We start from the raw sequence: 25,479 nt of genomic DNA, 5'->3' as shown, positions 1-25,479 counted from the left end.
TTGTAACTAGCATTTGTAACTAGCATTATTTACAACAAACTCTGATAGAAACAAGCAACCAACCAACCACAGAGCAACAAAAAAATACTCCTGTGAGGTTTTACACCATGGTCATTAAAATGCTGGACATTGTTAGAAAGACTTCAGAAAGGTGTTTTTCTACACACTAGTCCAAGCAGTCGCACAGACCGGTGATCACTGGCAACAAGCTCCTACTGATCACAACTTTCCTGTCTATTTGCTCTAAACAATTCACAAATTTTTACAAAGGTAGAATTATACCACAGATTGGCATACTACAGAATGGCTTAAGTATAAGGCAAATGACCTCAGGTTTCTGAGGAAAGCAGAGTTTGCTTTCCAGGTATAGCTGAAATCAGTAAGACATCACGAATGCACAGTTGTCTCCAAAATATGGTGGCTGTGGATCTGGAATACTGGCCTTGCTTCAAATGCAACAAAGATTTTTCCAACAGAAGAAAAGGGAGCGGAAAAAAAAAAGGAATTATTTGATATGAGGCTTTTACATCATTAGTGAACATAAGTCATGACATTAATCAGAGAGAAGCCTAAACCTACTTTTGAACTTGATCAAACAAAGTGAAAGAAATTTGAGCAAGGTGTTTGCTCAGGAGGGGAGAGGGGAAAGTGTTGCAAGGACTGAAGAACTCAGGAGAAGGACACCATGTTTGCCACCTCCTAGCTTCAACAGAAGTGAACTCATCACACACACCCTCTGCAGGAACATCCTCTGCCAATGACTGCTGTTCCTGGTGCAAACCTCCCACTGACTTCAATGGGAACCACACAAAGCTAGGGAAGAAAATCCTGGCTTGACTGAAACCAAAAGAAATTTTGATAAAGCCTTGCACTAAGGAATTGTATTTCAATCAGCCTGAGGTTTCCGCTCAGTGCTAAATTTTATTAATACATTAAAAGGAAAATACACCCACATACCCAACTGGAAAATTCAAGCTGGCTCAAATAATCTCACTGCAAATATGCTAATTCACATCAGCCAAAACTTTGTTCCTTTTACATGCTGATGTTACCCATCTTGAAAAGAACTAATTCTACAGATAAAGTGTCTTTCTTCTTACATAAATTAATGGCTATCTTTAATGTGTAATATTAATTAACTGCATACTAAAGCAGGTTGTAGAAGCAAAAACACAACATCCATAATTTGGTAGTAACAACAACTGGGAGGAAGGGAAGGAGAGAAGAGAAATGAAAACAGCAAGAGTGAGCTGAAAGTATTTCCTATTCAAAATATCCCAAAAACCTAACAGAGAAATAAGAATTTGCATGACATCTCACCTTTAAAAGTGTATACATGTTTAAAAAAAAATAAAAAAACCAAAAAAACCCTACTACATAAGGGCTGACATATATTCTAACTAGTTGAATCGACCTCTTGACATTTAATACACTCGTGCGTGGCAGACTAGCTTTCAAAGCAAGAGAAAGGAGAAGGCACACAACGAAGGTCAGTGAAAGCCATTTTAAGCTTTTTCCTAAAATCTGTTGCTTTAGCAGAAGGGGGAGTAACCTGTCCTTCAATAAAGGGTAAATTGAATCAAACCATTTGCCTTCAGGAGATCTGAACAGGATAAGTGAGCCCAAGGATAAAGGGACAGAATAGGAGAGCCAGTCAGACAAAAATAAAAGTGTCAGGGAGGATGGTATCATGTATTTACAAAGGAGATGAATTTGGGTGGACACAGGAGGACAAGCTCTCCTCACTTTTCAACTGTTTACTACTTTTGCTGCCCGTCAGAAGGGATTCTTCGTTCAGGTTTCATTGCGAGACAATTGCTGCAGACAATTCCTCCACACCGCCTTGAAGATTCATCTCTGGATGTTAAGTATTTCCAAGTGCCAACCTGAATAAACCTCGACTTCATTTATTCAGAGTAATGACGACATCCAGTGGCCACCAAGTTAATCTCAGCCTACTACAGCAAGATAACCTCTTCTATCAGAATAGATAATCTCTTTCCATAAAGGTATGTATTAACTCCACTCTTCCACCTCGCAGTCTAAAAGCAGGAGTGCATTGCAAGGAGTACTGTAATTATTTAGCGAGAGTCTTCCTATTCAGGTCCTCATACAAACTCTAACCTAGCCTTTTTCAGTTCTACCTCACATTGAAAAATTACAAATGAAAACCACAAAAACTCTTAAACACTTACATGGTAGTCATGGAAGAAACTGGAAAGCAGCAAAAATAAAAGTAAATCAAGAAAGGGAGCTGGGACACCTGCATACGCACACATACAAGCCGCTCAAGCTGTTAAAACTGCTTGCCACATCTACCAAACTTAGTCACACATACATGCTTTTAAAAGACATGGAAGAAACCACTTTTCAAAATGCTTCAAAACAAAAACCCAATGTTTCAGTTTTCCGCTTTTGTAAGGAACTCAGTCAAAATACTGAAATATAACACTTCAAGCATGCTTGTGTTCTTCCACAGACAACACCTGTTAAATACTTACTTGCCCAAATATTTCTGGCAGCCCCAAAACTTGACCAGTGAACACACCAATACAGATGAAAATTGCTGTGACCTGACCCAATGAACCACGGATTTCCTTAGGAGATATTTCACTCAAATACATGGGAAGAGCACTCAGAGAAATGCCTACAAAGGAAGGAAAAACCCTATATTAAGTCAAATCACCTCTTCATCATGCCAGGTACGAAATAAACATCTATTGAAAGGAGTCTGAGTGCTAACCTGTTCACAAGAGTGACATAAAAACATGCAGAGAATTCCACAGAGAATTCTATCCACAGATAATATGAATGATCTTCTCTGCATATCTAATTACTCTTGCACCATTTAATAACCATGGGATTGATTATCTGCTACAGATCTAGAGTGATGTGTGTAGGCTGCTATTAGATGAGAAGCACCAAAGGTTACTCAGAGATGAGAATCACCAGGAGAATGGATTTTATGTTCTAAATTTGCTCATCGCAAAGCAAGCAAAATCATGTTAGCAGTGGTGCAGGTAAGGAAAAAAACCCCAATGCGTCTGGCAGACAGAGCAGACGCTGTCAGATGAAATATTTTTACTGTAAATGGTATTAGCAGATGTTCCTCTCAATATAAGCTTATAGCTGCAATGAACTCTTAACGGGAGGCATAAAAAAAAGGCAAGAATGCCGCCCAAAGCCGGGAGAAAACAAATGCATGACCCTGGTTAGTACACTGACGATATTTACATAGCTCCAGAAGTTTGGTCGTTTGATGTAGTCTGAGACAAAAATTAACAGTCAGCACCAAAATTACTCATGAACTTCACATTGCAAGTGACAGACACATCCATTCTCAACCATAGCTTGCTCTTACTAACAACAGAGGCACAGTTTGCCAGAAAGAGGGCTTAGTGATGCAAAACTCAAAGCACTTTGTTTAATCATGTAATTACATTGAGAGTGTAAAACCATCTTAATTCATCAAGTCTGTCTCCACATGAGGTAAATATTCCTCACCATCCAGTGATCTATGAAGTTGCTGAGACCCTCACTGCTAGCTGCAAGATTATTCCAGTGCAGCAGTGCCTCCATGATTTACTTTTAAACCGGGAAGACCACGTTGGTAGGAGCAAATGAGGATGTACATGCATTCCACTTAATCCTACTGGTATTACCATGGGACCCAACAACTTCTAAGCAGCTTTAATAAAGAGACTACACCCTCCTAGCCAAAGGATCTTCATGGCATGAAGACAGATATGCTCTACAGGGCTGGAGGAGGAAAGGGGGAGGAACAACGAGGGTGGACAGCATTGCTTAGCATCCATTCCAGTGTCTTCTCCAAACATCAGATCCTCCAACCCTTAGTCTGCTGTCTTGTCCCAGTGAAACCAGTGTGACTAGTCCCTGAAATGCTTCTTTAATGTAAAGAAAGATCTAACTGGGTAAGAGGAGAAAGACTATTCATCACACAAATATTTCAGATATGTACAGTGCGATAAAAGCTTACCTGCATCAACACCCATTATAATGCGGCCCAGTATGAGCATTTCAAATGACCCCGCCAACAAGGAGAGGGACATCAACAATGCAGCTGTCACTGCAAACACATTATTGAGCAGCAACGTACACTTCCTAAAAGGAAAAGATATTTTATGTAGATACCGGTATCACGACAGTTAAATCTAGTTATACTCAAAGCACACTAGGCTATTATTCTGAAATATCCATAAATAAAAACAAAAAGTGCCTAACAAACACTGCCTCTTAGATGTTGTGTAGAGTTCCAAATTACAATACTATACACAAATAGATACAGCTCCAAACCTATACCACAGCTTTAAAATAAAACATATCATAGTCAACTAAAGAGTTGTACTTGAAAGGCATGGCAATTAGCCACCCTACCCATCCTAAGAACCCAAATGCCATGCCCAAGACTCTGTATATGAATATAAACAAGCATACTCTGGGTAAATGTATGTATGTAGGAACCAGAGAAAATACTTCAAATAGCAATAAGCTGATATAACTACAGGCATTTTTATGCTACATGCCATTTTGAGAACTTCCCAATACTGACATATTTACATCATTATAATTCATCCTTAAATCCACGATATTAAAAAACTGCACTGAGGAAAACTACTTACTACTTGTAGAGTTAGAAAAAACACTTGGGCTCACACGAGCGATACAAATGAAGCCTTTTCCAAAAATTGCTGAAATTCACCAAAATACAGATTTACATATCTTTTTCTCCCAAATTTTAAATTATTTCCTTCTATAGTAGTCAAATAAAACACGGAAAAAAATATTTCTTTCAAAGAAAAGAAATATTCTTTATGAAAAAATGTTATTTTGTTAAAAAAATATAAACAAAATCACAAAAAATATATTTTAGAAATTTCAAAACATCTCAATTTCTCATTCACACTATACCAACAGCTGTATTTCTTACAGTTTTCCTCTTTCAGAACTTTCTGCTCAAGTTTGAGGGACTCATTAATTCAAAAGTGACTTGTAAGTCTCATAACTTCTGAAGAAGGAAATACTTTGCAAGAAATGATACACAGGACTTCAGAGGCCTTTGACAGTCAGATTCAAACACTTACATCCGAGGTCTCATTTTCTGAACACATGGAAGAAGAGAGGTTAAAGATATAAGATCAATACCTGTGCTGCAACGATTCTCTATTGAAAGATGAAGTAGCAAACCCGTCCAGATCTCAGAGAATCACTGCTGCCTTATAAACACCTCTCCACAAATGTGGATTTAAGCAGCTTTTTGCTAAATTACAGCCTGCAGGTGAATGGCTGAAGAAGCCATTATCATCAGGTTCAGCCTTGCAAGTAACTGAAAAGTTTCTTACGATTCCCAGGCAGAGTCCCAGGGACATCTGCTGGAGATGTGGTGGCCTCTTTACAGCACATCACAACAAGACAGCTCCTTTGCATTGCTTATGATCTAACACAAGACAAACCACCACAATTTTGCCAAGTACGTGGCAAGAGAATGATCCCCATGTTCTCCATCTGTGAGTCACCTCACTTAGCTATATATGGTAAAGCCATGGAGCTTTGTCTTTACCAGGTTTTTCAGTCACATCATTAAGCATAGTCTTGTTTTGGCTCTAGAGGTACAACTCAATACTGAAGCCTTCAATCCTACTTACAACATATGAAGGAAACAACTGATTTGAAATTAAATTTACCTGGAGATAAACATCACTGATGATATAAACGATGAGGAATCCATTAACTTTGACAGTAAATGACATGGGCTGAGAATACATCGATTTTAATTTTAAAATGAAGTGGTATTAAATTTTTAAGTATTCTCAATGGATTTTCAATCTCTCTATATTGAAATTTCTGTGCAAAAGAGGAATGACCAGAAAGGCTGTCTACCCTTTTTCAAAGCAGGTAACAAATGACCCAGCAGTCCTCATTCTTCTCAAGTTCAACACATAGGTGGTACCAACTGGAAATCTCCCACCCATTGAATAAGTCATCCAACTTCTTACAACAGATCAATATGTTTTTGATAGGAAATATTTTTAATACTTGTATTTTTAATACTTGTATTTTTAATTACTTCCTCCTTTCTAATGGTTTTTAAACACTGAATGAATAACATGGTTTGAAGATCAAAAACTGAGACATAGCTCATTTAAAGCATGTAACATAGCTGTAAAGAGTGATGATTTTACCAACTGAAACAGATTTTTCAAATGGATATAATTTGAGAGGGCTGCAGTGATGCCAAAAACGGAAACAAAATGTTCATTCAGATCAAACAAGTGCTATACATTCATCTGAAGATATTAATTTCCTCTTCTTTAATTTAAATAAAACCTACAAAATACATATCATTTTAGAAAAAAGTTGGCCAGCAACCCCTTATGCTATGCAGCAAAGAACAGAAAGGTGCAACCTAACTAACCAAGATAAAAACAAAGGATTTTGTCTTTGCCAGATTGAAAAAAAAAATAAAAACAAGAAAGTAACATGCTGTTTAGAGTGTTACTCTAAAAAGCATGTAAATTTTTGGTACTGCGAACACTATGCTGGGTGTCTGTGGCAAGGTGTTGAAAGTGAAGGGGCTATAGGTGTGACTGTGAGGAGACGGAATGAGGGAGGAACAAGGTCAGTGGAGGAGAAGGTGCTCCAGGGCTGAGCAGGTACTTCCTCAGAGGGACATGGAGGATCCAGGCTGGAGCACCAAAGAGAGAGATGCAAGGAGCAGCAGAGAGAAGTGTCACTGCTCACTGACCCTGACCCACTGTGCTGCCCATTCTCTCACTGAAGGGACTGAGTATGACCTGCCGTGGTTCCAAGAGCGAGGAGAGGAGCCTGGAGTCATGTTCAGCCTGGGAGGGAAAGCAGGATGAAAGGTGTCCTGAAGTCTGTCTAGTTTCTCAATACCGGATAAATAATAAAATATTTATGCTAGCTGGCAATAAATTAAGTTAAATTCCCCAAGTTGAGTCTGTTTTGCCCATGACAGTAACTGGTGTTTTCCTTTCTTTAGTTTAACACATGAGTTTTCTCGCTCCTGTTCCTCCTATTTCTCCTCCATCCCACCGGGGGGGTGGGGAGTGAGGATCAGCTGGGTGGGTGCCTGGCTGCCAGCTGGGGCAAGCCACCAGAAACATATACAACAGGAACAATTTCTCATCATAGCTCGTAAGAAAAAAGATCAGCAAACCCCTCCGAACTTCCCATGCTGTCTGAGTTTACCTCCAGTCAGGTCATATTATATTCAAAATTACTACAATCATAAAAAACACCTATGCTTTCCTGGTCACACAGGCCAAAAGTATATCACCTTAGCAACAAGACACAAGAAAAAGAAACAAATCAAAATCCACTGCTTGTACAGCTCTAATCTAAGTGATATAAAGATACCACACCTCATAGAGCACCACAGCAGACACTTTCCTTTCAGAAAGTCCAACCAATCTTGTCAGATAACTGTGCTCACCACACTTATCCCTATTTCTGTAACTGGGTAAACGGAGGAATAGATAGCTAAGTGGACTCAACCTAAAGCTAACATGCAAAACAGTGTGAAAGGGAATCTGGACTCAAGTTCCAGTCCAGAGCCTCACACGGCTCTGCTGCAGCTACTGCACTAAAATACTACGCTAGCATTCATTTAGATACAAAGATTTTTGTTCCTTCTATTCAAATAATTCATAACTCTCTCCAGACAGAAGAAATAAAGCATTTATACATTCCAAAAGAAAGATGCTTTCAAAAACTTCTGATTGAGCGGAGTATTTGTCACAAGCAGCTACATCCTAAGCCTAACAGTAAGTTTTGTAACTTAGTGCCAAAACTGTTTCTAAGACTGACTATCTACTGCTGCAGGAATGTAACTTCCTGTACTCAATCTGAAGTAGTCCTAAGAGAAGAGCCATTTGCTCAGTACAAATCAGTTTCTATAAGCATCCCAGCCAAGACAGACAGTTCACCCATCAGCTAGACACAAAGAGAGCTAAGCTTCACAGATTTTTTTCTGCCTTTTTTATTTTCAGTATTTTGGATATTGGAAACACTTGAGAATCTCTTCCTCAGAACTGTCCTTGGCTTTTTCCAAAATCACATAAGATTAACCTCTTGTGATTTCAATGTTGTCATTTGCTCTCATGATATTTGATAGGTCCAGAGGCCAGAAGAGAATCCTAGAGACTATGTGCCCTCCATGGCTGTGATAACTGAAATCCCTAATTAAAGTTAATAATCTTTTTAGCTAAAACTCACAACTAGGAAAATGGTAGAATTAAAGTTCTGTCTCAAGAGTGTATTGTTGTTTCAAAATTCAGTAATAAGAAAGACTCCACAAGCTCCACTCAGGAGCAGATATGATACCTTATACAAAACGTATAATAAGGAAACTAGGCGTTTAAATAACAAGATGCATGTTCTTTAAACTAGGTGTTTCAACAAAAGCCAGTAACAGACTGAATACTGGATCACCATTTCAACTACAGTAGATGACTTCAGAATAACGAAGTGATAGCATTACTAAGATAACCAGACAAATTCCCTTAATTGCTTCATACTCAAAACTGTTCACTGTGCTTTGAGGGAAGACCTTGTCCCTCTCCTGCAAATGCCTCCCTAGCAGTGGCCTAAGCAACATACCGAGCGTAACACTCTGGGTATTCAGGATACACAACAGCAGCTGCTCTTTGGCAGAAGGAAAGAATTTAAATGATGAAGTGTCAAAGCCACATGTGAACACGGGACTTACGCTCATCTGGATGTAGGCTCTCTTTGAAAAAATTACATCTCTCTTGAAGTAAGCAGGGCCTTAGAGTCTGGTAATTTGGAAATTATGTTATTAAACTTACAGCAATATGACTCAAGAGTGCTCTTTTTAAAGTCATACATTATTTCTGACTAATGCTTTTGATCCCTCTTAGTTCATTATTCTGTGTCAGTGCAAATGGAGCTCAGCTTCATCAGACATATAACCCTCCAACATACACCTGAACAATTTAACAGCGAAGTATTTTATTGTTCTGTTAATGTTTCATAATGTGCTCCTCAATTACCATACCGATATGTCAGTCTGGTTTCCTAGACCAGACGAACACACTGCAATCATAGAATCATAGAACAGTTTCAATTGGAAGAGACCTTCAAGATCATTGAGTCCAACCTTTGCCCTAGCTCTGTCAACCCCACTAAACCCTGTCCCTAAGTACAACAACCACACTGATGAGCAGCCTTTACCCTATGTCCCTGAGAGATGCAACCCCTTCCCATCTCTAATCAAGTACCTGTACACTATATCTGTAAGAGAGCTGTTTTCATGGTTTAACAGGGATAAACATAATAACCAGGGGCATAGTCTGCAAGATTTAAAGCTCTGCCATGAAAAGATGATCTGCTCCTATCAAAGTGGTATATACATGACTGAGATCAGCCATCACTTTAACAAACCTGCACACAAAGCTGTTCTACTCTTTACCAAAAATTCAGGCCTTCTATGAACCCATTCTTTACTTCGTTTCTTAATAAAATAAAGAAGACTCAGTCACAATTCTGGGAACTATGCAGTGTGAGTCAGGCACAGTTTCATATATTTAAGAAGGGTGTAAAGCCAAATTGATGATTTGGCAGAAGAAATTGCAAACCTAAAAAAACCAATGTGACTATGAAAAATATTTAAGAATTGAAAATCAAACAGTGATGTGAAGGGACAGAATACATTAAGGAAGAATGAATAACAGATTTACAGAGCAGAGAATACTGACTTGCTCTAAGCATGAAATGGAAGAACCTGAAAATGTACTCTTTGAGGTGAGAAATGGGATGTAGAAGAGTTGGGGGAATGACAAACAAGTCTATGAGAGTACAATCTAAAGTGATGGAAATAGCCAAAATGTAGAACAGAAAAGTAAGAATAGTGGAGGTGGATACTTATATTTAAGCCTCCATAATGACCTTCTCCAGTGATTTAACAAGCCAAAAATTATCAAATTATATAGAATTTACAATTAAGGAAAAGCTAAGTAAGCAGTTAAGATGAATGCTATAATGCCTTTTTTTTGCACACCCTTCTAAATATAAGTGAATTACAAATTACTTTTAAAATTCTCTTTGGAAGACTGTATGAAACAAAAATTTGACAGAACTATCTAGTTAGTACCTGCAGCAAAAATGCAAACACACAGCAGCACAAACATTCCTAAAATATTCATATTCCCTTATGGTCAAGAATTGATCAAATACAGCATCGTATAGAACAGGGAAGGTGTTCCCCAAGCTTGAGGAAGACCAAACACGAACTTCATCCTAGTTTAGTTCTTCAAACTGTATTTTAAGTCAACACAAGAAAGAAAAAAAAACACAGAGTAAATTTTTATTACCACATGACAACAAATTTTGTTGAGAAGCAAAGGAGATGTGTCGATAGCTTTATTTGTGTACAGTAAGATACTCAGCAGACTTGTGAAAACACTAATCTGACAACCCTTTGTGAAATCTTTCTTATTTTACGGTATTTTCTTTTTGCATTCTTAACAATTCAGCCTCCTTAACATCTCAACTTACTGTCCTTTCAGAGCAAATGGCTTCTGTGACTCAAATGATGCACAGTAAGGCCAGAGAAAAAGGTACTAATTTTACTCTTGGAAATTCAGAAATCTTAGGAATGAGCTTTTGTAAGATATTTGAGTTTGCATTCTGGGGACGAGGGGTTTAAAAAAAACCACAAGTAAAGCCTTCTAGAGAGACTAAGTGAGAAACTACTTTAGAAAATACAAGTTTTCCACTACACTTACCGTCCGAAGAACTTCACAATTGGGGTAACAATAATGGCACCCACAAGGCCACCAATGGCAAAAATAGAAACAGTTATGGACCAGAGGAGAGTCAGTGTGCCTTCATCCACTGAGAAGCCATATCTTCTTTCCCAAGTTTCATTGTAAAACTTCTTGATATACTGAAAGAAAACATAATAATAACAATACATGTAAAAAATCACACTTTAAGAACACAGCCAAGAGAAACAGAATAAAAAACACCCATAGCTTACTCGCAGGTATCACCCTTGCTCTTCTATCTCCCTCATCCAAAAAATGGGGCCTCACTTATAGATGCAATTGCAATACAGACTAACAGAACCAGTCAAAGCATACCTATGTTTAACTGCATGCTGGTCATAAACAAGGTGGGGAAAAAACCCACAGGTAGACATGAATGTAGAAGAGGCTTATAAAAGAGAAACTCCTACAAAGCAAGGATGCTACCATTTAGGTTGTTGGTACAGCATTAACAACAGTTTGTAGCCTTACTGAGTGCACATATATAGACATTTCAGCCTGACCTGGGGCGAAGGGCTCACTCAGACACAGAATCACAGCATGGTTGCAGCTGGAAGGGCCTCTGGAGGCCATCTTGTCCACCCCCCTGCTCAAGCAGGGCCACCTAGAGCCATTTGCCCAGGACGACGCCTGGAGGTTTTTTACTATCTCCAAGGAGGGAGGCTCCACAAAATCACACCACCAGCACTTGACAAGGTACTGCACATCAGCTGAGCTCCGCTCACTGCTCACCTACATACTCTTAACCTCAGGCAGGTGACATATCACATCCTAGCGTAACAGTTTTTTGGACAAGCCAAAGAAAACTGCACTGTCTAGCATTTGCCATGACTTTTAAAGAAAGAACATGCACAAATTCTTAAATGCCAACTACCGTTAGTCAATGATCATTAATCAGTCTTACGTTAAGAGCGAATAGTTTTGCTGCTTTTTCATGGATCTATAGCGTCAATAACTGGGGGAAAGAGAGGGAAAGGGAAAGAGGGAAAGAGGAAAAGGGAAAGGGGAAAAGCGAAAGAAGAAAAGGGAAAGAGGAAAAGGGAAAAGGAATGGGAAAGGGGGAAAGGGGGAAAGGGGGAAAGGGAGAAAGGGAGAAAGGGGAAGGGAAAGGGGAAGGGAAAGGGGAAGGGAAAGGGGAAGGGAAAGGGGAAGGGAAAGGGGAAGGGAAAGGGGAAGGGAAAGGGGAAGGGAAAGGGGAAGGGAAAGGGGAAGGGAAAGGGGAAGGGAAAGGGGAAGGGAAAGGGGAAGGGAAAGGGGAAGGGAAAGGGGAAGGGAAAGGGGAAGGGAAAGGGGAAGGGAAAGGGGAAGGAGGCTCTAATAGCAGGTAGAGGCAAAAATGTCTGGAAGAAGTTGGTGAACTGGCAGAAATGCAAAGGTAATGAAAAGAAGGGAGCTGCAACCAATTCCTGCCAGACGGTAACACGACTGACATCAAGAGAAGAGTTTGGCTGGTCTTACAGGACACAGCACCAAAAGCCGTATGTTGATAGATTTGGGGTGGGGGTGGGTTCACACGTGACTTAGGAAGTTCCCTTCAAAATTTTTAAAGATACTTTAAAAGTTACAGAAGTAGGAATCCTTTTGGCAAAACCCACACTGTGCTCACCACAAAACAACATTTAGAATCTCTATTTCGTATTTCAGTCCCAGAAGGCAGATGTCGCGTTAGCTCAAAATTAAGAGCCTTTCAGTAGTCTATTTTTTCCAAAGGGCCAGTATTGTAAAAGTGAGTGATTCTACAAATTCTTTAGCATAACACTAGAAAAAAAAAAAAGATACGAGTGAACTGAAAACAATTAGCATTCATGGACTAATGGAAGAAGGGAGGCTGTGTCCACTTTTGCATTGTATTTATGACACTGCCACATCTGGCAGCCATACAAAATCAAGGACCAACTAAGCCAAGCAATGAAGATAACATTTTTCTCCCAAAGAATTTACAGCCAAGACAAATAACTGTTAGAGGAGGAAGGCAAGAGTTGACAGATGTTGGTTTGATACTAACGGGGAGAAAAAAAGCCCACATTATCAGTTAAAAAGAGCTAGTTGTCTGACATTGTTAAAATTAAGAATCTCAAATCACTTTTATAAGTATGTTCTCCCCTTCAAATTTACATAAGCTGCTTTTTGAATGAACTTCAGGTTGCTAAACAAGGTAATTTCTTTTCAGTAATGAAAGATGTATCAACCATGAAATCAGACCCCTATGATCCTGATACGAATCTATCTGCCAGACAAACTGGTTCTCTTAAGAAATTAAAATCTGAGACCTATCTTCTAACTCTTCAGCTATCCCGAGACCTACACTTTTCTCCCATGACAGCTTAATTTTCTTAAAAGCCTCCCATAACGGCCTTTCCAGGGTATCTTTTGAAAGTCCAAGCACCTCTTGAATCTCTGGAGAACTCTGACAGATGCCTGAGTCATGGTTCTGCTTTGCAAAAAAAATGCCAGCTCTTCCCCAAATTCTCACTTTTCTACTACAGTTTCTGCTAGTCTGTGAGGTACAAATAACTAATTCTTAGCATGTATGTTCCAAGTTTTGTCCCTAAACCCCACTTTTTTCACATTAACCCTCTCAGTCTCTCTGTTACTGAGGCTATTTAAAAAGAAGCTGAATTGTGATACGAAGCCTGTATTTTGAGTTATTTTTTCAGTCTTGAACAAATGTTAATTTGGCAACGTGACACAAAATTATCACTAATTTTATTCCATACGTCTACTAACATTTCAGCTTCTCTATTACAACTCCTATAAAGAAGGTTCCAGTGTGGGACCTCCCAGACTTTTCCAATTCAAAACATTAATTCAGGTTTCTTGTTCTGTTCTGTCATTTCTGAACACCCTTTTCCACCTTCATCTATCAGCCTTATCCCCAAGCCCTCTGCCTGGACATCTTTTGTGCCTGCTGAAAGCACCCAAGCTCCAGGACCAGCTCCCTTTTTTAGCCTTCATTGTGCCAGTTTATGTTATTTTTCTGCTTTCCTCATATGAGCACAACTGCAGATTTTTGAAGGACGCATTCTAACAACTTCCCTTCCTTGATGTTTAATCACACTGAAGTTTCTTTATCTTTCTAAAAGATAAAGATGTCATAGCTCCAGTATGATATTTTTACATAGTCTCTGTATCACCTGCAGAGATATCATCTATTTACTCTCTTTTTAGTCAAGCTTCCTCATTTTTATGCTGTTCCCATTTCGAAGCCAAGCAAAGCTCCAATTCCCCTGTGGTGTCTGATGCTCTGGTGAAGATACAGTACCAGGCGGTCACTACTGCAGAAGGGCACAGGACGCTCTCACCCATTCCGTGTCACCGCTCCCCGACAAGCTCTACAGTATCACAAACTTCAATCTTCGCACTTTTCCCCTGTTTATTCTCAGACTTCCTCCAGCATGTCATAGGTACTAAATTATCCTTGGACTGGACTCAGCAGCATAAGTATAACACCACATTTTCCCTGTTCGTACTAGGAATTTCAGACTTGAGGTATTCCAGCCTTGGACACGTGGACTACTTTATCTGAGGACTTTATTTAGTTTGAAACACCACCTCTCCACCTGCAAATTACCTAAGAAAAGTGGAGGTAGAATGTACCACTTACTGTCTTCCTTCTATCAAGTTTCTAGTGCCCTGAATGAATACTTTTCTCATCCTATCTTACATGTTTCTATATAGACAGAAAAAAACCCACCATAAAAAAGAAAAAAAAAGTCAATTTGGTGTTTGGTCCATTTAGAAGAATCTCACAGTAAACCTTCAAGTGAATTTGCCATTAAATCAAGTAATACACCTTATCTCTTTAACATCAATACTCAGATTATATTTAGATTAGTTATGTTCTTGTTTATTTGAAGTGCATTTCTGATAGTAATCAATACTAAGAAAAAACATTTTTAGAACACTATCAGCATTTCTTGCTAATGATAATGGCTAAAAATAGTATGCCATTTCTCCCCTTGTGTTATGACTAATTTTCTCAGCACAGCTTTGTTATTTACCAGGAGATATCAAATAACGACAAATATTCAAGAAAAGAAAGTACTAACTACATCACTCAACAGTAACAGATAAATGTGCTGCCATGTACGTTACCTGTGTCTGGATTCCCGTTGCTGATAAACGGGGAGCTAATAAACACATACAGGTTTTGAGGAGTTACACATGAAACAAAACAAATCTGATCCAACAAATCCACTGGATTTAAATCCACTGAATTCTGTAGAAAGGTTCCTTTGGGATTTTAATCAGCTGTCTGAACAACGGTAATGGCATAAACCTGCACAGAAAAACTTCAGCCCTAACTAAAGCCTATATGAAATGGTTGCTGACTGATATCAGTAACTCATATTCTGCTGCCTCAGTTCATTAAGGCAGTAGTGATAGGGTGGGAAATATAAGGGATATATATATATATAATTTTATATATATATATGGGATGGGAAATACAACGGATTTTTAAAAGTAAGGGAAATATTTTCCTTGTCTCTTTAACTGTAAACAACTTACATCAAGGGAAGAGATGAGCTGGTCTTTAGAGAAGAAAAATGAACTTACCCATAGTTACAAAGGCCACTTACACACAGTGACAACTATTGAACCGGCTGACACAGCAGGCTATACATTTTTGCAATAGTCTCACTTTCCCGGAATCAGCTCTAAAAGGAATGCAGAGCTGCAACTGCCCGCAGGGAGGGGGCAAGTGCTGCCCCCCACTAAGTAGCAGAGACTTTGCTCGCCGACAAAGCACATCATTGTTCTGCAGACCTGGCCCAGAATCGGTCCACAAAATAAATTGTAGAACTCAGGTCAGAAAAAGACAGCTTCAACTTGTATTCAATTAAAGCATTTGTCTTCGTACTGCCAAATGCTCCCACATGTTTTTAATAAATTCTGGTAACTCTTTCAACAAGCCCATGGAAACTTCTAATTCTGGGTTTCTCATGTGGTCAAGTGTTGTGTGCAGGGAGAAAGCACACCTGGGATGGGCCACTGTTCTTTCCCACAGAAAGGTAGGGGACTGAGTAGGAAGTGATCTCTGCTCTGAGCACACATGGGGCAGTTTATGCCCCTCTTGCAAAAAAAATGAAGTTGGACTGACTCTACCTTATGAGGTGACTTGCAGTAAAGTTCACCAGTGAGAGCTGCAGGGGTATTCCCCTAGGGTTTGATGAGCTGGCACAGCTTGCAGCACCGAAGGGAAATGTACACAAGAATTTACAAACAGTTCTTCAACGCTTCAGTCTTAAACAAACTTCCCCCCGCCCAGCTCAGTCATCGTGATGTGTTCAGTTCCAGGATCTTAGAAACATCCCATGTTCTAGTCAACAGTAATTTTTTTTCAACACCTCTCAAAGCATCGTACAGTCCTTCTCTAAGGTTGGAGGATTTTAGACATCAAAAGGAATTGTACTAAAGTCAACAGGGGCAGAAGATACCCAACAGCCTACGGAGAGATGCTCATACAATGCAGGCTGTAAGCTGCATGTCACCAGAACGTTATTTGTTCTACCAAGTTTATAAATGAAATTCAGCTTACAACTTTTAGGAATGACTGCACTTCCAATATAAACTCTTACAAGGTTATCTACAGCTGCTCCCCTTTGGTTTTCCTCAGTCACCTCACATCAACATTCCCAAAGGGTCACCTTGCAGCAGACTGATTTGGTGACACAGGGAAAACAGATGGGGCAAAGGTGCCTTTTCCTGTGCTGCAAGAAGCACAGCTTTGGTACGGCTTGCTTCCTTCCCCCGGCTATGAGCAGAGCCCAGACTCTTCCCTTCAACCTGGTCACTGCAGCTCCAGGAACAGGGACAGGAAGGCAACCTGTCTTAGGCAAACGGATGACAGATTAATCCTGGGGCTAGAGAGAGGACCACAGGCCACATTGGTATTTTATTCTTGAACTACACAGCTATGTATTCCTTTTCAGTAGGACTATTCCTTAGCCCTAGCTAATGTATGGCTTAACATGAGAAAGAAAGACACGGAATTCTCTATCACTGAAACACCGCGCTGCAAAAAGGGAGACTTCATGCATACCAAAGCCATCAGCATGGTGCCCAGTGTCAGTCCAAAAGCAACAGTAAAGCAAAAATAGACAATCCTGGAAGCGTCACTAACCACAGCACCTGGAAGTTAGCATTTGTCACGGTATGGTTGCACCTTCAACCTCCCCACCTGCACTCTGGTCACCACTATAATCTATTCCATGGTTCAAACCTAGCCCTCTGAGTGTTGTCAAAGAGTACGTCCTATTATCCTTGCTCTCCTTCACTCCTGCAGAAAGTGACAGGAGAGCTTTGATTGCCAGGACAGCCCATTTTTTAAACGGTGCTTAAAATTTTAGAAATTGGATCATTCTCACTGCTCTGTTGACAGTACTGAGGCAGTGCAGGAAGGACATCTACCATCAGGACAATCAATACTTTTGCTCACAGAATTTCAGCTTCCTGCTGATTTCTTCTAAGCCATGTTTATCTTCTGATGACTGCAAGGTGGAGTGATGCCTGGACACATCACGTTAGAATAAACATCCAATTTGTCCAACCCTGAGTTCCTGGTACAAAAAGTACCAAGAACTTAAAGAAAATTCCTGGAAATTATGAAGGGAGTGGGCAATTAAAACTTCCTATAGGGTGAATCTCTTCCTAGTCCTCTGGATTGTCAGTTTACCAAACAAAATACACATATGAAATATACAAAAAAAATTCCTTTTTTCATTATTTGCATAAATATTGTATCCATCCTTAATGTGACCAATCTGTTTAGGTGGAAACCTAGCTACGCATTTTAGTAAGAGATTCCATAAAAGAAGGAGCTTAGCTTTGGAAAGGAACTATTTTGAAATTGCATTTCCACAGCTAGTTCCCAAAATTTACTAGCTACTTATTCAAAATAGGGTTGCTTGCAGCTCCACTGAATTGCTGTGCTTCACTGAATTAAGAGGATCTCTAGACAGTCAGTGTAAAAACAAAATGTTCAGATTTCCATTTGTGATAACTGATATTTTAATGAAACTGCTCCAAATATTGTACACTGATTTCACAGTGCTCTATTCATTGAATCTATTCCATATGTTGCAGCCAACAGATGGTCAACACAGCAGTTTTGAATTCAGAACCAAACAAGGCATCACCACAAAATGCAGAAGAGGAGGCCCATTATTTAAGAGGAAGCCAGAGGCATTATTTATATCAGTACTGTGGGAATGAAAAGTTGCGCAACCCTCCAGAACTGAACGATGTGAACAGAAGCTGCCGAATATGTGCACAGAGCTGCCAAATAGTCCCTAGTCAGAAAGACAAACTATTAAGAATACCTTATCATGCAAAAGTGTGCAAGAAGATTTAGTATTAATCTCGGCTTAGGGAGAACGAGAAGCAAACCACGTGCACCCACTCAACTCAACAACAGCGTTTAGTTTCCTGACAGCTACTGAATGTATATGAAAACCTCATAGACAGCAGAAAGCAGCTTGCAGGCAAACGGAAGTTCCTATATGAGATTTAACCAATTCTACTACCTCAGGAGGATTATAAAAGCAGGATGTTGAGAAGTGCACAATAGCTGGACAAGGCTGCCCTCTGCTGATATTAAATTCCAGTTTTGTCAGTCACTTACCACTGCAGGAGCATTCACCACGGAGAGATTGTAACCGTAAAGAAAAGACGACCCAAAAGCACCAGTTAAAGAGGCTACAATAAGACTCCCAGACCAATTCTGAAAAACAAAGAAAAGATGCAGCCATTGTTAGTACACTTTAAATTGATGTACCTCAGGTTTTAAACACTCCTTACGTGATCTTGCATAGCTCCTGCAGGCAGATGTCCTTGCTGCAGAATAATGGTCTGAAACATTTCCCCTTGCTGCAATCTGAGGAACAGCAAATTTGAAGTGACAACATCTCAGACAACATTTACTGGGGCATAACTGAACATTTGAATTTCTTTCAACCTCACAGATTTTTGCAGTAAGGATCCCAACAGCCCCCACACCAAAAAGTAAAATGCTGGAGAAGCATATTCTTAGCAAAGGAAACCATTGGTGACATACCACTAATACAACAGAACAAGAAGTAGCAGCACATTTGATGTGACAGGTCTGTGGGCAGACCTGACTTGAGATGAAAACCTGTGAGATGGTGCGGCCCCCACTCCCACGAGTATAAGGATTAATGAAATCGTGACGAAAAAAATTAAAACAATGACTACAAAGCAGGTCTTGTAACCCAAATGCAAGTCTCCAACAGAAATTTGCTGACACACACACACACACACACACACACACGCTCTCTGATGGAGATGCCATTTGCCATACACCTGTACTTCTTCCTTCTCAGGTCTCCTCCCTCCACCCCCCTCATGCTGTCCTTAGCCCACCTCTGCTCACAATTACTACTTCCACATCAGCTGCTGAATAAGAGGTAGGACTGCTTTCATTTGAAAGATTCTGCATTTCAGGGTCCTTTCCACCCTCCCCAGTATTACTTTCTGCCACTCAGTTCTCCTGCTGGGTTACAGACAGTGGCAGAAGTGACCATTGCCATTCCCAAGGCAAGCCCCCTTCCTTGACTTCTGAATATGTTAAAGTGGACATTTTTAATGCGTTTTGAATTTTTTTTTAAAAAAAAAAAAAAAAAAGAAGAAAATGCTGCTAAGAATCTAGAATTTCAGGCACAGCTACTGTTCATTTTATGCCCAGCCTCATCACTCCCTGAAGCCTCAATCCTTTCAAAAGGAGAAAGACCTGCTTACGCAGGCCTAATAAACTCAGCTTCAGTTATACCACAGCAGACACAACAGGTTATCGAGTCAATACATTCTGCCAACTGTACAGAGCTGTATGTTCGCTTCGGAAAATGAAGATCTGGAGCGTGAACTAGGTTTGTGTAGCTAGCACACAGCATAGCAACAGTGATGATGGACTGGAACGAGCTCCACCAGCCTCACAGGCACAGCAGGGCAAGAGAGCACACCGTGGTGGTTCACATGTGCCAGAGCTCACATTCTACACTGTCATCATAGACTCCCTATGATCCATGAAGAAGGGATGAGATACTCAGGCACCATGACAGGGATCACAGCGTACAACCCAGCACACGTGGGGTCTGCCATGCTCCGTAGCTGCCACTCCTGAGGGCTCAAAATGCACCCTGTGGGACAGCTGAGTGTTTTTAACATCTTCCACATGATGTGGGAATTTTTTCAGAGATTACACAGTTCATTAAGCAGCCTGTTTTCGGTCAGGTCAGGAGAAAGCATACAAGGGGAAAAAAGCCTCCTGTAAGAAACACATCCCATTGAGTTCATTACCTAAGCCAAACACAATTTCTTATTATTAGCCAGCTTCATAAAATGAACCTCACACACAGACACAGACACACAGCTTTGCACTCTGAACTAATGGCACTGAGGAGAATATTCCCGGAGGTCTACCAGCCTGCTCCTAAAGGGTTCACAGATGATAAGCGAGAGTTCACAAGAGCCATGCAGCAATCTTGATGCAATACTGGTAAAGGGCTCTAGTCCAATGATACTAGACTCACCATAAAAATCCTGCAAACAAAATTATTTGGATCATATAGCCTAGTGTTTATTGAAAACTCCAGCAAATGCTTAAACCTTTCTTCACAGGCAAATCACATGCACAAGGCTAAATGGAAGATAATGCAGGACAAATCACAGAAGTGCTGCCAAATTAGAAAACCCCACATCCACTTTATTTGCAAGTATTGGAAATAGCTGGCTTCAGAGCCTACTTCAATACCAAGAATTTTTAAAGTATACAGCCTGTGGCAGAAAACCTCAGACTTAATTGATTCAGAGTTTTACATTTCTTGGAACATGAATTTCAACTTCTCCATCATCTGCCTCTTCATACACCATTTTAAATATTTGCTCAGGCTTCAGCAACGCCAGATGAAAGAGGAAAGCGCAATGAAGCAAGAACGCACGCAAAAAAAAAAAAAAAAAAAAAGTCAAACTGTTGCTCAGAAAAATATTAACCCTGCTGCAACGTTAACAAAAGGAAAGGAAACAAAACCAAACCAATATGTTTTGCAGTGACTGGGAAACAAGGCGGCGACCACGCCCCCCTCATAGGTGTTCCTTGACTTCAGCGCCATCCGTGTGCTCATGCGTCGCTGCCGTCAGCACAAGGGCAGGTAGGTGTGACCGTCACCACAGCAGTTAAGTGTTCGCTCAGGAAAGTTGCATGGCAGTTCACAGGAAGGACCTCACGATACCCGAGAACTGCTTACTTGTGAAAGTCCTCATTTTTGGCCTTGTGACGGGCCGCAGCGCACTGTGCTTGGAGATGCTTTTCCTGACTCCAGTCCTTGTTCAGTATGCGCCATAACATCTGTGTCGGCTACTATGACTCTTAAATTGCCTTTTTCTTTGAATGCATGACAGTTTGCACTTCTGTTTTCAAAAGGTGGTTTAGAATATTGTACTTTGGTTAGTTAGCTATAAACCCCCTCTCGGCTGAAAAGTAAACACAACTGTAAGTGGTAAACAGTGCACATGTGCATAAGTAAGTTTTAATATTCTTAACCGGCTCTTGTTAAGGCTTTCTATTGCTATTGGGAAGCTGGATTTCGGGGCACCTTGCCCGACACCCTCAAGGGGATCCAGCTCTAGGAAGCGCCGGGCACCCCGAGCTCCGGGAGCGGCCGTGCCCGTTCAGCACCGCCGCCAGCCGGGCGCTCCCGGCAGGTGCTCCCGCTGCCACGGCGGCCCTTGGGGCGAAGGCAAACCTCCTGCCCTCTCTCCCCGGGATCGCCCTCGCCCCGAGGACCTGCCGGTACGGGTGGGCTCGGGAAGAGGCGGCGAAGCGGCGGCGGGGCTGCCCTTCCCGTGCGGCCGCACGCCGGCTCCCGGCGCTGCCCTCCGGCCGTCCTCTGGGTCCCGGCTCGGCGGCCGCGGTATTTTTAGCTCTGCCCCCGCGCCTGCCCGCCGCCGGCCTCTCCTGCACCGGCACCAACAACTTTCCGAGCGGGGAAAGGCTCGGCGCCGCCGCCGCGCAACCTGAGCCTGCCCCGCTCCGCGGGGAGCAGCGGGGAGTCACTCCGGCTCCCCCGGCCGCCGCCCACCGCCCTCGTTTTCGCTCGCTCCCCACCGCGCGGGGGAAGGACTGAAATCAACCCCCTCTCCGGTTAACCGTCCCCGAGGCGCGGGCAGCGCAGGCCGGGCTCCCCGCCCCGCCGGTGTCCCACCGCTTCCACAGCGGCGGGCGTTTCCAGCCCAAACCGCCCTCGGGGAGGCGCCGCGCTGCCCCGCGCTACTTACGCTCCCGCCTGCGCGGCGGCGGCCTCGCCCCTCTCCCCGCTCCACCAGCGTGGCCGCCTCGGGCCCCGCCGCACGGTCCATGCCGCTGCCGCACGTGCGCAGCGGCCGCGCATCTCCGCCGGGCAGCGCGCGGGGCGCAGCGGGGGCGCGGCCGCGGGAGGCGGCGGCGGGAGGGGGGGGGCGGGGGGCCGCGCCTGGCGGGCGGGGGGTGCCCGCGCGGGCGGCGGCGGTGCCGGCGGCGCTGGCCCGGTGTCGCAGCGGCGGCCACGGGAGGCCATGGCTGCCGGGAGGGAGGGAGCCGGCGGCCGGCGCACGCCGCCCGGGGCGGCAGGCAGGGCTCCGAGCGTGGAAGAGCCCGAGGAGCTCATTTGTCTGCGCGCCAGTAGGCAGCTTGAGCGAAACGCGGGTGGTTTCCCGGCGGGCCTCGTCCCTCCGCAGGGCTTTGCCCAGCAGGGAGGTGTCACGGGTGGGCGTTCGCCACGGACCCCCGCCGGGTGGCCCAGGGGCCGGGGGCCCGCGGCTGGCGGAGGGGGAGGCGGTGCCGCGGCTCCCCTCTGGAAACCCGGGCTGCCTCGGTGTAAGCACGACGCCAGGGTAAGGAGGAGAAGGGCTTTCCCGTGCGGCCGAGGTTGGGAAGTGAGGATACCGCAAGACGTGTGGGCAATTAAGATGTTAACCGCACGGCGTGTGGATGTTCCCACAGCCCGGGGAGGTTTAGATCAGACACGCCACGCTGCTGCTGCGTAACGGATGGTGATTAGACGCGCTGCCTGGGGAAGATGACAGCTTTCAGCTGTTGTTTTTGAAAGTACCTATTTGCAAACGGGGATTTCGAACCGCTGAGAGTTAAATTACACCTTCTAGTTGGCAATGGATGAGTACTAAGTGCATCTAGGAACTATTCCCAGCTGACTGCAGGTGATATTGGTGTAGATCTGTGCTGTTTCCACCTCTAACATGCTGTGTACCTCACAGCTAGCTCAGAGCTCTCAAAGACACTCTAAGTAATGCCATAAAGCACTGCAGGTTTGGAAGCAGTTTATGATGCAGTGACTTTGAAGTGTTGTTGGCTCAGATCAAGCTGAGCAGTGTTTGAACAGAAAAGCCAGATGCTACTTGGTAATATGTAAAGTTATCCTGCATCTCGAGAAATGTCAGCATAGGTAGATGACCTGGACATCATGTACAATCTCTTTGAATGGTCGTAAGCAGTAAGAGAGTCAAGTTAGGAGAACTGAGTCTCTAAAATACAGAGTGTATTTGAGGTGAATCAGACACCTGTGTTTTATTTCATTTCATTTTGAATAGTATAATGCAAGTAGTTCAGTTCGTAGTCAGATACAAATAATATGCCTGCATGTGATTAATACCTACATAATTTCTCTCATTAACACACATTTTGTGACCTTTTACAATCATCGTAAGTTACAAAACCTAAACACATGCTGCCCTCTGTGCCCCCCAAATTTTGATCCTGGCGGCTTCCCCTTACTCAAATCTCCGTGTTCCCATGGAAAGAAGGATCATTTTACTCTTGTCTTACATGTTAGAGTGAAAGGGGAAAAAGGGAAAGGATACACAGCTTTGTGGGTTCTTGTGTAAGGTGTCAGAGACAAAATCAAAGCTTTTTTCCACAGAATACATCTTTCTAAAATTTCCTTTTGAAGTCCCAGAAACTCTCCTCTAAAATGTTACCACTGTCCTCAATGAGAGTCCCTCCCGTAAAAGGGAGGCTTTAACTTATCCTAAAGTCAAGTAATCCCAGAATGGTTTCCCTAAACTATTTTTTTGGCTGGTTCAAAACCAGACATACATATAAAGACAAACACAGGAAAAAAATTAGAGGCCTGTGGTGCAGTCTTGCAGTAAGCCCATTAGCAATCCAGGTACCAAAGGCAGAAAGGAAACAGCAGCGTTCCTCTGTTTAGGACACTGAGCCTGTGCCTGCAAGTATTCATACAAGTTCCAAATAGTTATTTTCTGCCTCCAGTCACCAAAGAGCAAACAAATGTGTTGACAGAAGATTTGGGGAATTCACTCACCACTTTTTTCTTCACCGCCTTATTTTCTTTCATCTCACCATTGCTTTGCTGTTTGTTCTCCATTCTGTTACCTCGTTAGGTAATAGCTGAGGAAGAAAAGAGGGAAAGTTGGGGTACTGTTCAGCTGAGGCAGGATTTTTTTTTAATAAAATCATAAATCTGACCCAGGAAGGACCTGAAAAAGCCAGTAAGCAGTCTGTCTGCTTCTTTCAAAAATCAGATCCTTGTTCAGGAAGCTGTAGCAGGACCAAACTGAATGCAGTTGAAAGCAACCAAAACGTACCTGCAAACCGTGTTTAAGTAGTCTACTCAGAGGGCAGCACGCTCTTTGGAGCAGACATACTAGACGAGAGTCTACAAGATAGTGAGCAATGATACATGGGGAGTTAACAGTCAATTTAGTGAAACAGCACATTGGAATGGAAACTGTGTTGAGGCCATCACACAAACAAGAGGCTTTCTGAGAAGAAATCCTGTCTGATAGGAGTACTGGCATTGGCAGTACTGGGGCCATTATATCGTGTGGTTCCAAGAAACGAGGCTGAGCTTTTAAGTAAGAGAAGCTGGAGATGTGACAGCATCCTATAAGCGCTAAAGCCAGAAAAAGTATCTTCTTCCCTCTCTACCTCCCAGTGCAGTCAATGCTAAAAACCTGCAGACAAACTACTTTCCCTCTGCTGCAAAGGGCCTTAGTCAATTCCTGCTAAATTACTCTTCAAAAAGAGCTTTCAAGGCAAATACATTTCACTTTATAGGAGACATGCTTGCTCTCGTCATCAAACAGTTCACCTGTCCCACGCCACATTTAACAAGCGTATCAAAAATAATGTTGGACTTACTCACTGCAGCACCCACATGCTGTACAGTATTTCATATATAGATAATGTAGATAATTGGATTAATGAAGGTTCTGCCAGAACACAAACAAAGCATCATCGAACTGGAATTTAAGAGCTTACCAGACAAAGAGTGTATGGGGCATAGCACTGAAACAGAAACAGTATGGGTTCCGTCAGAAAGTCTGCTAAGCACCTAAAGACACATAACCTCACAGCTGAGACACTATCAAGGATAACTTTTGTCTGCCTTCCCTCACTGCATTTTTTTTACATGGCTGAATCTTCCTCTTGTTCTTTGAGCAATCTTTAAAACACTTTTAAGATATGTCTGTTGTGTCTGGTAAGTTTGATTGCCAGCAGTGCACCATCTGCAGAAGTGTTCAGACTGAACTGTTCTTCCTATATTTTGGGTAACCCTTATTTCAAAACTTTTAGAACATATCTACTTGACTGTAGAAAAAAGAATGTTACCCTATT

General features: G+C 42.2%; 1 protein-coding gene across 2 annotated transcripts in view; it reads right to left on the bottom strand.

Annotated features, from left to right (window-relative positions):
* SLC2A9 (solute carrier family 2 member 9) overlaps positions 1-22,202 on the bottom strand; it is a 106,616-nt gene extending 84,414 nt beyond the window's left edge. The window contains exons 1-6 of one of the 2 annotated variants that reach the window (XM_086463701.1): positions 22,145-22,202; positions 20,907-20,926; positions 18,454-18,552; positions 10,788-10,948; positions 3,998-4,122; positions 2,502-2,647 (exon numbers count right to left, since the gene is read on the bottom strand). In XM_086463701.1, coding sequence (XP_086319827.1) covers positions 2,502-2,647; positions 3,998-4,122; positions 10,788-10,948; positions 18,454-18,552; positions 20,907-20,926; positions 22,145-22,202 — 609 coding nt within the window. Of the gene's footprint in view, positions 1-2,501; positions 2,648-3,997; positions 4,123-10,787; positions 10,949-18,453; positions 18,553-20,906; positions 20,927-22,121 lie in introns of both variants that reach the window. The other variant, XM_086463700.1, reaches the window with a different exon arrangement.
* Between the last annotated feature and the right edge of the window lie 3,277 nt (positions 22,203-25,479).

The sequence above is a fragment of the Leptosomus discolor genome, chromosome 4 (assembly GCF_034619465.1).
Source record: "Leptosomus discolor isolate bLepDis1 chromosome 4, bLepDis1.hap2, whole genome shotgun sequence".
NCBI classification, from domain to species: domain Eukaryota; kingdom Metazoa; phylum Chordata; class Aves; order Leptosomiformes; family Leptosomidae; genus Leptosomus; species Leptosomus discolor.
The sequence above is the reverse complement of the archived record's forward strand: the minus strand, read 5'-3'. Positions and strand labels throughout refer to the sequence as shown.